Source organism: Physcomitrium patens, chromosome 7 (genome assembly GCF_059467195.1).
Source record: "Physcomitrium patens ecotype Gransden chromosome 7, ASM5946719v1, whole genome shotgun sequence".
In the NCBI taxonomy this organism is placed as follows: Eukaryota; Viridiplantae; Streptophyta; class Bryopsida; order Funariales; family Funariaceae; genus Physcomitrium; species Physcomitrium patens.
The window spans coordinates 9,906,253-9,924,282 of NC_143416.1; the positions used below are offsets into that span (position 1 = coordinate 9,906,253).

Genomic DNA, 18,030 nt, shown 5'->3' on the forward strand with positions numbered 1-18,030 from the left:
TTTATGGTAGAGATTGTTGTTTGATTGTATTTTTGTTTGTTTTTTTATTTTTTATTTTTTATTTTGTAAGTTGTTTCAGTATGTAGAATGACCCATTATGTTATTATAAACCTGAGATAGCAATGGTCACTCATTAAAATTCCTGTCAGCCTTTAAGAAAGATAAAAGAGAAAATAAATCTGTATAAAATGATTACACATGATAACACAACAAAACGAAAATAACAAGACTGTTGATTGTTCAGCCAACCTTTTCTGTTCAATTTTCTTCATTATACAATATCCAGATTCCATATTGAATAAAGCATAGGATATATATATATATATATATATACATTTTTTTTTTTTTTTTTTTTTCGATTTCGTTTTTATATCTTTGTTTTTCGTTTAATTCCCTAAGTTTTCTTTGGTGTCGGTATCAACGAAAACAATCAGAAACTTGCCACAGTTCCTGCAACATCACCGCACTTCATAAGTCTCACAAACTGTTCTGGTTGATACTGAACTTGTAAAACTAGGATCAATCTGTCGATGACTGTAGAATCCATCACTTCCTACAGGAATCTGGAATTAATCCTGGAGAAAGCTGACCACAAAGACAACAGCTAAGTTGCAGGATCACAGGCACAGTTATTATCTGCACAACATGTCCAACAATCAATCAGCGTACTATGTGCCAGTGCACACCATCCACACCGTGGATGTGTTTTTCATCACACGCATGGGCGATATCCATCCTGTTCAGATTAGACGAAGTTTTCCGATCTGCACGGCGGGACCACAAATGGAATCCTGTCCACACATTCTACTAGAATTCTCGAAAGATGCAACGACTATCCAGAAGAAACGTCGCACACAAAAGTTCTCTAAGGTTCACAGTTAACAAGGTCCGCCGAGTAACCATTAGAATGTGGATACCATATATGACGATTACAAAACAAGCGTAAAGGAGTTTGAATTTAAGAGCGGTATATTCGTAGGACAAAACTGTCATTTACAGTCCAAGTTAGAGCTTTCATGTCCTTAGTTTCAATGGACCAGAATAACATTGTATTCTGTATGTTTAGGCAAATTCTCTTCGACAGAAAATCATTGATATACATCAAAATTGATAGGGGAGAGAAGAACATATTTTTATGCAGAGGTATCGCATCGGGATGGGAGTTACTAGGTATGATGTCAAACGTCAGGCACTACTCAGCGTCTGTGACACGCATATAAAATCCAGACATACTTGGTTTTCTCTCCGTCCCAAATATCACTCACATTCAGGTTACGCAACACGCATGGGTTTAATAATACTGCTACCGTGATTTTGTTTTTCTTTTCTAATATTTTTTTGCATTGAGTGAATTGTACAACGCTCTACATTCCACACCTCTTCAGCTGCGAATAGAGCTTTGACCACAGGCTGGAGAACTCGGCATCTAGGACTATCAGTGTAGCACCCTTCATACTATGTCAGCATTTCAGGAGACCACAAGTGCGCATGAAGTTGAAAACTGTCTACAGATAGTGATTTCTTGCAGAGCAGGCCTACAAGCTTACACTGGCGGAGACGGCAACCTTGGAGGGGGTAGCCTTCCAGCTGGTGAGCTTTCCGTCATGGAAATCGTAGTGCATGCCGAAGATCTCCAATTCGCCGGATCTCACCCCTTCCTCGACGAAGTCGAAGGTAAGCAAGTTCTTCAGGGAGTTGTTCACGGCTTCCTGAAATGTGATGGGGCAAGGCATTACTTACACAAATCGCCGTACCAGAAATGAGGATCCAGAACCCTAATACATATATATATATATATATATATATATATATACATATGTTTTCCATCTCGTCTCACTTTGAAACAATATTGCTTCAGTGAATCATTGAACAGGATTGAAACTCATTAATTTAGATGTAGTTCTTCATACCTTCTCACAGAAGGTGCACTGCTCAGCGAGTGGCTTGTCTCCCACTGCTTCAAGAGTGCTCTCCTTCGCTGGCAGACCAATCTTAACCCAGCTTCCTACGAAGTCCCTATTCGAAAAAGTGTGAATTTAGCCAACTTAGTAAAGGGTAAATTCCCATTTATCTGACATCCCAGAACATAACCCTACCAGCAAATGAAACAAACTCTAGTCGTCTACAGGTCCAGGTGAGAGGTCTTGCATACTTGTCAAATTCGTTCATGGTCATCAAGGCCTTGATTCCTCCACAGCTGCTGTGGCCCATCACAATCACCTTCTTCACCTGCATACAAGAAACGTAAACTCATGGGCACATTACTGGCACATCATTAAGCTCTGTCCTGTACACAACGAGAATATTCCGCTCAGACCACTCAGACTACACTGTGACACGTTTGATCTCAAACTAGGTTGTTTAACGCATTGATAACGGAGTTTATTTGAGAGATTTCCTGCTTGGGATCTAGACCAATCAAATTTGGCAGACCATCTGATGATTCCTAGAAATATTCCCTCACTCTCCATCCATCCTCAGGATAGAACTAGGAAGTCAGCTGAACAAACGTCTCAAGCTCGTTTGAAGGAAACTTACACCAAGCACGGTGACAGCGTACAAGATGGCTGCGCTTGTTCCGTGGGGTCCGTTTTCCATCTGCAATACAGCCCCGATTACTATCAGTGAGCCATTCAATCGTGATTCAATATCAAAGGTGAACGCGGGCAAATAGTGGGAGAAGGAGACACCTATATTGCTAGATATTTCAAAGTTAAGGGTAGAACTGGTAGGCTCATTACCGATGGGTCGTAAGCAGGAACAAGGTTGGCCACACTTCGTACGATGAAAGCCTCACCGGCATCGAGCCCGTGAAGCATAGTCGGGCACACCCGCGAGTCAGCGCAGGCAATGATCATCACCTGCTCAACCAGTCGAACTAGAAGTTAGTTCTGGAGCCAAAAATAAGGTGAGACTATTGCCTATTAGGAGTGGAATCACATCGGATGTACCGACATCCTGAAGCAATCGCCTGACACTACTCGGGCTGCTCAAGGAGCAGAAGTGCCTCATATGCTAGCACCCACCACAATTCTTTGATCCAGGATTATGTCGTTTGCCCACATTCTCACTCTAGATGCACTACAGAGTTTCTGCCACCCGAGGACTCATCTAACGATTCCCTCTGTTTCAACAGCTGCAGTCATCCGGCTGCCACCGGTTGTTCAACGCATTTGCGGCGTAGACATTGTGGTTTTGAATAACTGTTGGGATTGCGCCAGGTTGTCACATTGCGAGATCGTGAAACATATGACGCTAAGACCCCTAATGATCCTGACTCAGAGTTCATTGTATCACGATAAGTCCGTTAAACTGTAATTACCTCTGGTGCTTGCCCCTTCTTCAGTGGCTCAAAGATCTCCGGGTTTGACCTGTAGCACCATATCGACGATCAATCGTCACATTTAACGTTCTATCGTGAATAAACAAATCTCAGCGGTTATATCGTTAAACATCAGGACTACATTTCGACCATCTCAACTGCAAGTTCAATCGATGACTCCACATTCGGATGTACCAATCGCAGTTAGGTACCTGAAGTTGTTTTCCTTGAAGCTCTTGAAGCCATTGGCAATCTTCTCCATGATCCCACCGCCGAGGCTGCCGCTGAAGGACTCATCGACCACAGTGTAGTCCGTCATCTCGAACCCGGATGGCAGAGTGGCACCCAGTCCATCAACATGAGCTGAAATCGGCACCAGGCGCTTGGCGGATCGCTCCACTGCCAAACCAGTCTTGACGAGAGGAGTGCGCGCGAAGCTGACTCCGGATTCGGTCCTGGTGGATAGAACGTTAGACCCACAGAGCCCACCGTTGAGAGCGACGCAGGCGTGCTGGGACATCGCCACAGTGGAGGCCGCCATTGCTTCGATTCGGTAGAAGCTGGGCTTGCAAGACTTGCCGGATGTGGTGAGACGTAGAAAACCACAGCTGTGTTATCTGCGATGAGGCGATTGAAGTGGAATGCTGCTCAATGTGCTGGGGGCTGGAAGAGATTATATTCAACCAGCAGACTTCGAAAAGCCGCAGACTGTTTGGAGAAATTCATTCGGTCTCGTTTCATCCTACAACCCTTGTTGCCAGATGTCGGTCGATGACGGGATATCGGAATCGGAGCCCTCCGAAAACCGGATCGACGGCCGGGACGAGGGTTGAAATTGACGGGCTATTATCCCGGAAAGCTCAGGACCAGTAACTGAGAGCTCAAATCGATCTCTAAGTAAATTACAAGGAAGTGCTGCTGCATGCCATCAATGCATCCGGTCGCGAAAACCGCCTTTGCGATTGGTCTTCTAGGTAAAAAGTCCATGTACCAGCACCTTTTTTCATGTGGCGAATTTTTGCCATCCATCATGTCTCTGCCCGGCGATTGTTGTGTCCTCGGATGGCAGATTGCTGATTGACCAGTCGGTTCAACATGCCATTCACGATGGCAGGAAAAAAAGAAGCGAGCGGTCGTCAATGATTTCTCTCCGCTGGTATGCTTCCGCGACTGGTGGATCTCTTCTGAAGCCTTATCGACTTGAAAGACTACTGTACACACACAATGCTAGTTTGGATGAATGAGCACGTCGAGGATGAAGAGTTTGATTTTTTAATTTCCTCACAAATTTCTCGTCAGAATGATGTCCGGATTGCTGTCGAAGTGTTGATTGATTATCGGCTTCCTGATATGATATCGACACAGCCTGCTGTGAATGGTGCCAATTCATCAGTAAGTGCTTTGCATCTTACATCGAACACACATATCGCAGGGTCGCCATTTCATTCCATCACTTCTGAACTTAGATAACATGTGGTGTTATGTTTTCATACATGGATTGATACCAACAACAGTGATTTCAAGGCCTTACGTATGTATGTATATGTATCTTCCCCTTAAAGTGTTGTGCGAATGAATGGGAATGACTGAAGCATAACTTTTTATGTATCTGCGCTAAATTATTGACAAGTTTCCTAGCTGATGGACCACAGATATCTTGTTCATACACCGATTGGAAGCGTTATCGACTTCCTTAGATAGTACGAGTGTTTCAGGCGTTGGTCCTCCAGAGCGACTGTGACAACTTTGTCTGGAAGCTTGTAAAGAAGACCACAAAACAAAAAGATAGATAAGGTAGCGTTCTGAATCACATTCGTTCTAGCGTCTGGTGCACAAAGTTTTTTGGTGCACTGAATCTGCAGGAGCTAAAGCAGCTCACAATGGGCCACGTCATTCACATTCATCCGACTCACAATCAACCGATAACACATCCTATTTTGTTCTATTTCAAAGGTGACGTAGTTGTGAACCAGTGTACACGCGTTTCGTTGATTAGCAAAACTTCACGTAAAAATTCCTTATATTTTGCATTTAGCCACAGACGTCAAGTTTTCGTCGGTGATAAGGCATGCTATTTCATTACACTGGAAGCTTGATGTATCCAGTTAGCATGACCTGGAATTTTGCAAAAAGTAGTGACGTCGTTTGGTTGGAATAGTGACAGGGACGATGGAAGAACAATCTGATAATGTGGTGAGGAGAATGACGCTAAAGAAAAGAGGGAACACCCAGAAAAGTAGAAAAAACATTTCTTCAACTTGGGCCAGCTTTTCTTTTATCCAATGAAATTTTTTCATGTACAGTTCATGCGACTTTACGTTAACCTATCCTTTTCGGTTTCTACATGGTAAATTGAATTCCACCCCCATATCCCCCCGGAGGAATTTTTTACGTTATTGATTCAGCAATAAATACGTTTTTCTTCACTTGTGAAATCAAGAGAGGATATCCAAAAAAATCCCTAAAGTTGACTAAATAATCCCATGCTCCTGCAAAAAAATGTTCAGCACAGGACAGAGAAAACGCTGTCGTTTGCAGTAAGAGCAAAGACACATTGATGCTTCAAGAAAGAAAATTCCGTGTCGGAATGGAGGATGTAGTGCGGCGGAATAGAAGAATTCGTCAATCCCTTGCTCTAAGTAATCACTGAAGTAGACATGTATAAACACACTCATTTACTGACTCACAGAAAGAGTAATCCATTTAAGGAAGTTCGTGAAAACCGAAGCCCATCTCGAACTGAATAAGACGGAACAGTAACGACTTAACCAAGCCTGCTCATCAACATGATAAGGATCAAGATGCATGAATGGACAACTGTCGAAATTCATTCAACACCGGATAAATGCAGATGACTTAAACACCCACGTGGTGAAGCTCTGTAGTACGAGAACTGTGTACTCGTTACACTCCTGTAAACAAATGTCTGACGGAGAACATCGTCGAAGAAAAGCAGTGGCACTCACCGGGAGATTGTGGCTTAAGATCCCTCTCATCTTGAGCATGAGCCAAGCGCAAGCAGTCTGTACCATACAAACAGCAAAGATGGCATCTTCGCTCGTTTTCCATTGGATCGGCTTTTGATCGACTGCCGTTCATTCCACATCGTGAAGATTCAGGGAAGGTGGTTGACAAGTCAGACAGGACTTCACCTTCACGATCACTGTGTCCGGTACTGTGCAATTGCACGGAGACGTGGGAGCTTACGAAGGCTTCGAAGCTGATCCGCTAAGACTGCATGTGTGCCATCTGAAGTTATTTTATGTTTACATATTCGCTCATAGTATCAAGGCAATCAGTTCTTTATTTGTAAAACAATTTTAGGCAAGAAGACAAGTTAGATGCATCATTTCCAAAATAGTTAGACACTGCAGAACATTTCAGTCAAGAAGACAAGTTAGATGGAGAATCAAACTTCTTCTCGTGGTTACTGCGAGTGAAGATAGTGTTGAACTTATGGTTCTACAAATCCAACTAATTGTGGATATGAAGTTACTTGGTATTTCCAATCAGATCTTCAACGCAATCCTGCTAATTGTCCCAACCATCCTAAGTATGAATGATGTGGACAACAAAATCACTTGAAGAAGGCATTTTTGACTTATAGGTCTGTGTTGCTCCAATGCAAAGCACTACTCATGCGAAGTTGTATCTGACTAAAACCAACAAAGAAGGACATGAAGAAGATGATGTAAAAAACATAGGAGAAATCAACTTCACAGAACACATGATTGAGAGTTTTAAAAATGATTAGTTTATTGACTCGACAGCTAGTACTCATATAATTGGAAATTGTACTTGTATTTTAGACTTTATTTCTTGCACATTACTTTGCAAATCTAATGTTTCTACAGCCAATGGTGTCACTATGCCTGTCCTTGGAAAAAACATTACTTGCTTTGGTAAAAATTAAGTTGTACATAACATTTCATATGTGTTAGGAATAATAAAGAAACTTCTTTTGGTAAAGAGACTTAAAAACAAAGGATATCAAGTATTGTTCAACAATTAATCTTGCTATATCTATGACAAGAAAAATCAAAGCAATATTCATCTTCAATTTTATTAAGATCCATGTAATAGTCTATACAAGTTCACTTCTTCAAAACCTATTATTATGAATGTAAATATTCCACTAATCCTAGTAATTAAAACTATTCAAGTCAATCATTCAATTTTTAGTCTATTGGTACTACAAAGTTACACCAAAAATATTCTAGATTTCTAGTACAAACACCTTTGTCACATACATCATCAATAAATACATCATATACATACCAAACAATTTGTTATTAGCCTTCCATAAGTTGTCTTTGTTAATCGTCATTGTGAAATTAGTATTTAATCCAAATACCATTGAGAGAACATTCCAAAGATAACTACTTTAAAAGCTTTTTAATCCTTAGAACTCTTGCACTCAAATCTTTGTGAGTTGATTACATCAAGTATTAGAACTAAGTATCTTTTGACAATCACTAATGATTTTTTTTATTATATTGGATTTTTTTCCTAATCACTATAGATATGAATTTTTCTACTATATAAAAATTCATCTAATTTATAGAATGTCAATTAAGTCTAAAAGTTATTTTTTTGTAAATCAATTAAGATAAAAAGTTTATTTCTATTGTATTGAATATATTTTACTTTGGAAAAGGCATATGTCACCAACTCATCTCTACTTGATCTTTCCACCAAAATGAAGTTTATGAGCAAAAGAATTGGATCTTACTTGTAATTGTCTATAACATTTTTTTAAATGCTTATTTTCTTCTTTACTTATGAATAGAATATATCCGTGTAATAATCTATATGCTTAGTTATTGTTCCAGTGACTTTCTTAAATTAACCACATTTTTCAAGCAACTCTTCAAAATAAAACCTATTCTATCTCATTTCAAGATGCTTGGATGTATAACATATGTTCTTCTATATCCTTTTCTTTTAATGAAGTTGGTCTTTGAATATTTTTGTATTTTTTTGCTTAATTACAATGATTAAATTAAAAACTATTGGTGTTATAATCTAATTTGCCATTAGATTTTTATCAATTGTGATGAATCTTTTTTTAAAGATTTTGTTGGCTTTTTTTATTCTTCCACTACTTTGGTACTTGATATTTTTTAGCATTTCATTGTATTTTCTTTAAGCATATCCATTTTATCAAAACAAGAGGAAAACTTACTCATGTGCCAAATCTATCAGCTACAAAAGTATTACTTAAGCAAAAGTTACCAATAAAGAATAAAAAGTAGATAGTTTAGATTGTCTTTCCAATGTTGTTCTAATAGATTAGTCAACTCCATTGGATCCAATTTAAAGATCATCCAAAATTTAATGAAAATTTATTTACTTCAAAGATTATCATTTCTATAATATAAAAAAAATGATATCTCTAAAAAAAAGATCTCATAAGAAAACTTAATTTTTAACAAAGCCTTTCCAAATGCTAACTAAAAAGCTTTAATATTAGAAGAGATAGGTACTCTAAACAAAAATCTTACATGGATTCTTATCATTTTATCTCCAAAAAAAAAAAACAAAACACTATCAACTAAGAAGATCTACAAAAATAAGTGATTCATAAATTTTATAAAATTATGCTTAAAATCAAGATTAATAGCATGAAGATTTGGAAAAAAAAAAAAAAAAAAAAAAAAAAAAATTAGATTATGATGAGATTTTTGTTCTTTTGATCAAATGGACTACTATATAGATAATGATTACAATCAAAGTTATTTTAAACTAATATTTAATTTATTTAGATATCATCAAAATACTTTTAAATGGAACTCTTAAAGAATTAGTTTTTATGCAATAACCACAAAGATTTGAAATTGCTGATAAAGAAGAACTTATGTATCAATTCAAAAAGTCAATTTATGGCCTAAAAATGTTTTCAAGGGCCTAGTATCACAAGCATACATATTCATTCTGATAATTATTTATATAATATGATTATATAGAAATAGACATATAAAGATAAATTTGATAATATCCTATAAACAAGTTTATTGAAAGCTTCAAAGATGTTGTTGTATTATGTATGTTCTTTCTTGAGAATGTATTAGGCACCTAGCTATAGAAAGTAAGTAGAAATACAACTACAATCCTACCAAGTCTAATAGAATCATAAATAAATTTTAAGTATTCTTTAATAACTTTAATCAAACTTCAATCAATTCAAAATAAATTTAAACAAAGTTATAAAAGAAACAAAAACAAAAATTCTAAATTAATCTAAAAAAAATAACAAAGAAATCTTAAAGAAATATAAAAATAAACCTTTAAAGTAATAGTAATAATCTTTAAAAAAAATACTAGAAATAGAAATTTTTATATAAATAATAAAAAAATTCTTTTTAAATATAAAAAATAGAAATTCTAAATAAATCTAAAATAATTCAATCTTAATCAAATTCTAGGTCAAATCTTAATTAAAATTCCAATAAATCTTAATTTAATACTTAATCAAGTCCTAATTAAAATCCTTATTGAAATTCAAATGAAGCTTAATCTAGTTCTAAATCATATTCTAATAAAATTCTTTATCTTAGACCAATTCTAATGAATTCTAGTAAAATTCTAATCAATTTGTAGACAAATCATAGACAATTAATTATCAAATCTTAGTCAAATCCAATTCAAATCCTAGTCAAAATTCTAATTTAATCCTATTTAATCCATATACAATTCTTAGAATTGAGATATTCTAAATAAACTTTAAAAATCCTATAAAATACTAATTTCTGAACCATTTATTTTGGTTTAAAATTTTCATATCTTGCAAAAACTAAGTAAGAAACAAGTACAAAAAATTTGAGGAAGATTGTACATACCAATAACAAGTAAAGTTCTTAAAACCTCTCACTCATTAGCCACCTTCTTTCTTCAACTTAAATATTGATCTTTTAACATTAATCTCTTCTTTTTGAACTATTCAATTGCTTCAAAAATTGAGTAGTGTATAAATATTCAAGTTTTAATTTCTCTTACTAATTTTTTCTTCAATTTAATTAGTAAATATTGCTAGATCTTGGAATCATTCATTGACCCTAAATATCAAATTTCCAAGATTGTAACCCACAAAAATCCTCATATGCTTTAATCTAATTACTTGATTGATCTCAAATTTTTTACACATTAACAACAAGCATAAAAACAAATTTCCTAATTTTCACTTGTACACATATTGCAAAACTCAAGAAATTTTCAAATTTGTAAAAATATTTTTATTTTTTAAAATCTAAATCCATTAAATACATCACCAACTTTAAAAATTCTTCAAAATTTCAATATTAATCCAAATGACATGAAATCAACATTTAAAAATCTTTCTTTAAGTTTTCTTTCAAATCTTATTCTTTGATTTATAAAAGATCCCTAGAGTTGCTATAAGTGTGTGGTTTTGTGCTTTAGAATCTGATTTCAATCTAAGGTGACAATTGGTTCTCTTTGAATATCAATTTTTAGTAATTTGAGATAAGTTTTATTTTATCCTATTTTTAATTCTCTTTTAAATATGTCTATATCAAATTTTTATCTCATTTACTTTGATTTGGTTCATTTATGCTTCTACAAAATTCCTTTTATAAAAGGTAGTATTAAAATTAAATTTTTAACTATATTTTTATAATTTATTATTTTTTTACTACAACTTTTTATTAGGTTCTTCTATAATAACATCTATATTTTTATTTTTCACCATATAGTTTTATTATCACATGACAATGCAAATTTAATTTTTTATATATTTTTAGGTAATTTTTAAGTCAAAAACTTGACCAATAAGTAAGCTATGTATCACTATCACAAATATACATATTTATTCCAGTAGTTACTTACATATTATGAATAGATAAAAGTAGGTTAATTTAATAATATCTTATAGAAAAGCTTCTTAGAAGCTTTATATACATTATTTTTTTTTATATGTATTTATAGGTGATTGATAGGTTAAAAACTTAGTCAACAAGTTAGCCTTGTGTCATATATATTTGTAGCATGTGGTATAAATTAATGATATAGCACATATATAAAAAAAAACTTGCCTTACAAGTTAAGACATGTGTCTTACAAACTAGATATGTGTTAGAAATCTAATAGAACATCACCACATAGCTTTTAGTTAGATAATATATATAGAAGTAAGAATAATTTTTTTTTCACTCTTATCAATATTGTTGTATTATAGGTTGTCTTATTTGGAAATGCATCAGGCATCTAGTTGTAGAAGGTGGGATTGTGTTTTACAAATATCCAAAAAATCCTAATATGTTTATAAGAAGAATGTAATTTGAACTTTAATTCAAAAGTACTTAAATCCAATATAAAGTACTCAAAAACACTCTTCTTAGTAATCTCAACCATACATAAATTCCAATTACCTTATTACTTCAATAATTAAGTAATTTTAAACTTTATTTATAAATCTTAATCCTAATTAATAAGCTTTAGCAAACTATAGCTCATGATTTAACTATTTATTTAGAGCAAAATTTTGCACACAAATGCTACTATAAGTCTTCTATTTGCTTAATAAGAATTCACTCCAATTCAACTTACAAATTTTGAGAAAATGCCCAAAAACCACATTGATATTACTTGGCTGCCAACTTAAAAGTTGATGCAAATGTTCCAATAGTGATTTCTCCTTTTTCAATTGTTTACTTCAACTTAAAATTGGTATATAGCTTGATCCTCAAGTCCTCCAATACTATGTGAAATTTCACCTTGATTTGATAAGATCTTTAGACATCATAGAAATCCTACTCAATTCCAAACTATCAACTTCTGGTATGTTCTTGTACCAAAACCTAGATATCTCTGAATTGTAATATTGGATTATCAAAAAATTTCACATATATTTAGGACATCTAATTAACCAAGAATTATCAAAATTTTAACTATAGATGTGACACATATTTTACAAACTAGCCAAGAGTGGTAGCCCTAATTGCATTGTATAAATCTCAAACTGCAAATACAAACCCTGACTTTGAATAACAATTGTAAAGTTCAAATAAATTCTATTAAACTTAATCTTATGTATTTGAAACAAGCTCCAACCTACCTCTCAAATTCTAATCTCCAATCTTCAAATGAAATCCTATTTAGTCCTAGGCAGTCATTTTAATGGCTAGAAGTTTGATTTTGACCTTTTCTTACATACGATTGACTCCAAAGTATTAATCTAACCTATCTTAAGGATTATTTTAGTCCAATCCTATCCTTAACTTAATCCTAGTATCAACCATATTAATTATTTATCTCTTCTATCTTAATTTCATCAATTTATGGTCTTTTTAAGGTAATAAAAGAGTCTATGTAGCCTAGAAGGTAAAAGTACTAACCAACCTTCAACCTATTAACTATTAAGATAAGAAAATAAACTAAGAAGATTTTATAAAAGCCATATTTAGATACCTTAAATTATTATTGAATCAAGATAATTAGATATTAATTAGAAATTTAATTTTGAATATAATTTTAGTATATAGTCATATTACATTATGACATCTATCTCCTCTTAACTTGCGCATCTTCTAACATGTGCCAAATGAATTATATATTATAATTGGTATTATACCTTCTCTTCATTTTTTTCATCAAATCTTTCATTTCTATTTTCACCATCCACTTCAAAGTAATTATTTTCTTCAAAAATATTGATATTTTCAGCATGATCTTCCACATTGATTTTTTTATCTTGTCTTTTGAAAATCTTCACTCACTTCTCAGCAACAAGTATCTTCAACCTCATACCATCTAACCCCTTTAATGAATATGTGGAATCATCATGAATTGTTACTACTACATATGGTTCAAACCAACATTTTGAAAACTTCTATGTGAGAGTGAATTTCTCTCTCTACCTAAATTATAAAATGGCTTCAATTAAGAATTACTTGTAATTAGTGGTATAAAAAGGAAGTAGCAAGAAACAAGAACAAAACAAGAATAATACAAAACAAGTGAAAGAAATTAAATCAAGTAATTACAACATCTAAAACTAAGTCACAATCTATTTACTATATTTTCACCTAGTAAAAAATAAAAATAAAAAATAAAAAGTATAGTTTTAAATAGGTAATTTTATTATCTTTCCAATGATGTAAGAAACATATAAATCCGAATTACTATGAGTAAGCTGTGAAGTTTTAAAAAATAGGAAGTAAATTACTAAAAAGTGAAGTGAAAATATTTTACCTCAAAGATTACTTACTTGTAGATCAAGGATTCGAGCCTCACCAAGGCTAAAAAGTAGTGAATATGGGTTGTCTAAAGAGGCTTTGAGGCCTTAGTCTTATCTTTCCACCTACATCCAAGGTGCTACAACCCATATGGGAATTGTACACCTCTCTTGTTACAAGGACTATACTAGCTACTAGTCCTCCTATTTTCTACTAGTAAAACTATTTTTTTTGTATTTTTGACTTCATTATAGTGTTCAAAAACATCCAATTAGTCTAAAAACCTTGTATAGCCTTCAAATGTTGCTTCATTTCTTCATAATGGCTCTCAAGGTGGTAAAACTCAATTTTACCAAAGTCTTAAAATTTTCTCTAAAAATTCATAAAAAATTCTAAATAAATTCTAAAAAAATACTATAATATTTTTATAATACTAATATCTATAAAAACTATATTTTTCTATCTTAGTGATATTTTATAGTAATAAAATAAATTTAAATCCACTAAAAATTCTATTTTCTATATAATTAACTAAAAAGACATGAAGTTCTTTTTCATGCTTCTTTTAACTACTAACTAATCATTGATAGGATTTTATAAGTAATACATGTAAATAAGGAGCCAATAAAGATATTGATTTCAATAATTAACTCTTAATACTTAACAATAAGAAAAATACTAAACTAACTAAGATATTTGCCTCCAAGACTTATTAAGATTCCATTTTTATAATTTTTCTTCTAATAAGTCTTTTGTAACTTATAAATACTTTTAAATTATAATAAATACTTGAATAGTCAAAAAGACTCTCTAATCTTAATATTTGTATAATTAAATGATTTTAAACTATATTTTTAATTAATCTACTAATTAAGATCAATTTATGGGACTTACATTCTACAAAGCACTATATTGAGTATCAAGATTGCTATCATAAACAAGTATCCAATCACCTTCTTCAATTGCTCTTGGCTTCAATTGATGTTGCTTATCAAATTGAGTCTTATTCCTTAACCTTACCTTTTGTAATCTTTTTAATGCTAGTTCCACATCTTTCAATCTTTATTCAAATTGTCAAATTCTAATAGCTAACAATTCCTCTCTTGTCAATCCATCTTCCCATGGTAGTATACTCTAAGTTGGCATATGTTCTTCAATTGGCATAATTAATTTTTGACCTGTCATAAGTTCCACTGGCATATATCTTGTCACTGAACTATGTGTTGTTCAATTAGTTCATAATACATAAGATAGAAGTTGAAGCCATTCTTTTACTCTTTCATTGCAAGCTTTAACTTAGGCTTTTATAATGGTGGATGTTCACATTCATTCTTTGCATTCCCCTCTAGATTATAAGTAATAGTTAATAATAATTTAATCCCACATCTCTTAAAAAATTCACGAGCTTCATGTACATCCAATTCTCCACGATCTGCAGTAATTTGTTTCTCACATCCATAGTGACAAATAACATCTTCATGTAGAAACTTGCAAATTCCTTCTATGGACTTTGTTTTTATTTTCCTATCTTTTACTCAGTTCAATAAATCTTCACAAGCCAAAACTAAATATTTCATTTACCATAATTCCATTGGCATAATAACTAAATCTACAATCCATTTAAAATAAATAGCCAAAGGATATGTCAGATGTAATCCATCTCAATGTCATATATTTGAATACATCTGACAAGTTATATAAGATTCTATAAATAAAGCTATATCTCAATACATATTCTTTCACTAATATTGTTCCTTCAATTAAACAAAAGTAGTTCAAATTCCTCTATGTCCCACCCATAGACTATCATGAAACTCCTTGTAGTCTTTCTTAATCTTCTTTAGTATCTACTACTTGTTAAGGCATCCCAATATTTAATTTTGGTCTCTTTTATAGAAATCCTCCTTGTAATAAAAAATCTACATGTTTTTTTTTCTTGATTTATTTAAATTTTTCAATTGACCAATTAGTATGCTCGATTAATATGTTCAACTAATGTTTAATATCTAATAACTCTTCTTCATAATTTTTTTCATGAAATAGCTTATCTTCCTTGTTCAATTGTGCAACCAAATAAAATTTTGTATCCACATCATCAATATCCTCAATCATTTCATCTTTTCTATCATGTGTTGCTCAAGATAATATATCTGCTACCAGATTGTCTTTCTCTACAATATGCCTAAATTTTAGATTTAATGACTGGATATAAGCAATCCATCTCAACATCGTAATATTTAGTGTTGTATAATTGATAATCATTCCAAGTCGAGGCAAAAAATTCATTTCAATTACCACCATTGCCCAAATCAAATACTCTTTTCTAACTTTTATAGCTGAAACAATTCTCCATAGTTCCTTTTTTACCTATGAATATACACGTTGGCAAGTACTTAAAACCTTAGCTTTAAATTGTACTGCAAATCTGTGTCCATTTGAATCATCTTGACCTACAATCCATTTAATGGTAATTAAATTAGTATCCAATGTAAGAATCACTGGTCTATTGCTTTTATAATCAATTTTTTACAACACTAGAGGCAATATCAATAATTACTTTAATCTTTGTACTGCTTTAGTATATATTTTTTTTTCCATTTAAACCAATAGTTCTTGTGTAATAGTTCATACAATGGATTTACTATGTGAGCATAATGAAGAATTCAAATATGATAAAATACATATATACCTAAAAACCTACGAATCTTTGTTAAAGAACTGTAATTATCTTTCATTTTCTCAATTACATCAACCTTGGTTGGATTTGGTTTTCTTCTATAAAATCCACATAAATGTCCAAAAAATACAACTTCTTATACTCTAAATGTAGAAACATTATGTAGAAAAGACATAATTTTTTGAAGAATAAAATCTCTCAATACTTTCTTCATCCTGTTCATCATATGCATAATTGAGTTAGTTGCACATTGAAGAAGAGAGTACATTCTAACTAATCCAAGTGGTGTTCTAATTGTTGTCATATCTCTACTTCCTTCTGCAAGTAGAAATTGGTCATAGCCCAAATACAAATCAACTATTGAATAGATCACCCTTCTTGCAAATGTCTTAGCAAATTCATCTATTATAGGTCTAATTCCTATATTTTTAATAGTTATGGCATTAACTAGTTGCATATCTTGAATAAATCATATTGATCCATTTTTCTTAGGCACTATAAACCATTGACTAGAATATGGTACAAAATAGGGTTCCAAAATATTCATCTTCATATTCTCGTCTAATAATTCCACCAAGCTTGATAAATGTATCCTTGATATTAGAATTGGCCTTAAATTCCAAGGTACATGTGGTACAATGAAAATAACCATAGGCATTATAATATTTGCATGCACATACTCAATTTCATAAGATTCAAAGACAAATGATTTGCCTTGTTTTGCCAACATTTCTTTGAAGCAATTTTTTTTTTTTGGCAACAAAGAACCATTAAAATCAATCTTCAATTCCTCAAAATTCTCTTTAGTGAATTTATGTTCAATATTCCTTGGATCCCTCAAGCTCTATTTCCTTGATGCTTATTCTATTTATTCTTTAGAAATTTTTGACAAAGATCTAATAATGGATTTCACCTTCATATCTAATATCTTATATTTTGTGTCAACTATAATCTCTAGTTCTTGAAAAGATTCAATCATATCATAAACTTTTCTTGAATGAATTGATATAACTTTATCATCATTATTTAATCCAATACATGCAATCAATTCCAAATGATCCTCTAGTCTATTTTTTCATAAATATCAATAATCTTTTCATTATCTTCTAATATTTTTAATCTACAAAATTCTATTTCAATAGCACATAATTTCTTTCTTTCTTTTCTTTTTAAGTCTTCAATCCTCTTATACATAATACTTCCATTCTCAAAAATACTAATAAATCTTCTATCAAAGGCACCTACATCTTGCAAGAGTACCTCTCTTTTTATATGTTTATAATCTCGCTTTATAGTGGTACCTTCAAAAAATCCTTGAATTCTTCAACAACCCTTGGCACTAGATTTTTTCTTAATTTGTCTCGATTCCGCTCATAATTTGAAAGTACAATAAAAAATTATATTGTCTTCTTCATATCCTTACTACAAATTATTGCATAAGTTGAACCATCATCAAGTACCTTTGTTTCCATCTAAGTTGTAATAATATATAGTTGCCTCAAAATAAGAGGATAAGATGTTGCATCTTGAATAAAAAAAAATTTGCTCCATTCTAACATGACTAATTCAAATTTTCACATGTAAATAAGTACCTTATAACTCACCTCATGTATTATTAGCTACCTATATTGCCTATCCATGCTTCATATCATTTGGCCATCTTTGCTTCATCTAAAGATCTTTACATATAAGGTTTATCTCCGAATTATGGTCAATCAAAGCAACAACTGGCTCATCCATATCTCCAACCTTCCTTAATGCCTCTATAGTTGCTTTAGTCTAATGCTTCCAAATATAATGACTTGAAACCTCTCTATCTTTATTACTTTGATCATCAA

At 32.5% G+C, this 18,030-nt stretch overlaps 1 protein-coding gene across 1 annotated transcript; it reads right to left on the bottom strand.

The window, feature by feature from the left end:
* Nucleotides 1-1,290: 1,290 nt before the first annotated feature.
* Nucleotides 1,291-3,960, bottom strand: LOC112284757 (carbonic anhydrase 2). Its single transcript, XM_024524936.3, has 7 exons — nucleotides 3,535-3,960; nucleotides 3,323-3,371; nucleotides 2,742-2,861; nucleotides 2,539-2,598; nucleotides 2,153-2,229; nucleotides 1,911-2,016; nucleotides 1,291-1,709 (listed from the first exon to the last, which is right to left on the bottom strand). Exons 1-7 carry the CDS (start codon nucleotides 3,861-3,863, stop codon nucleotides 1,536-1,538), a joined length of 915 nt encoding a protein of 304 aa, XP_024380704.1. The 5' UTR covers nucleotides 3,864-3,960; the 3' UTR covers nucleotides 1,291-1,535.
* Between the last annotated feature and the right edge of the window lie 14,070 nt (nucleotides 3,961-18,030).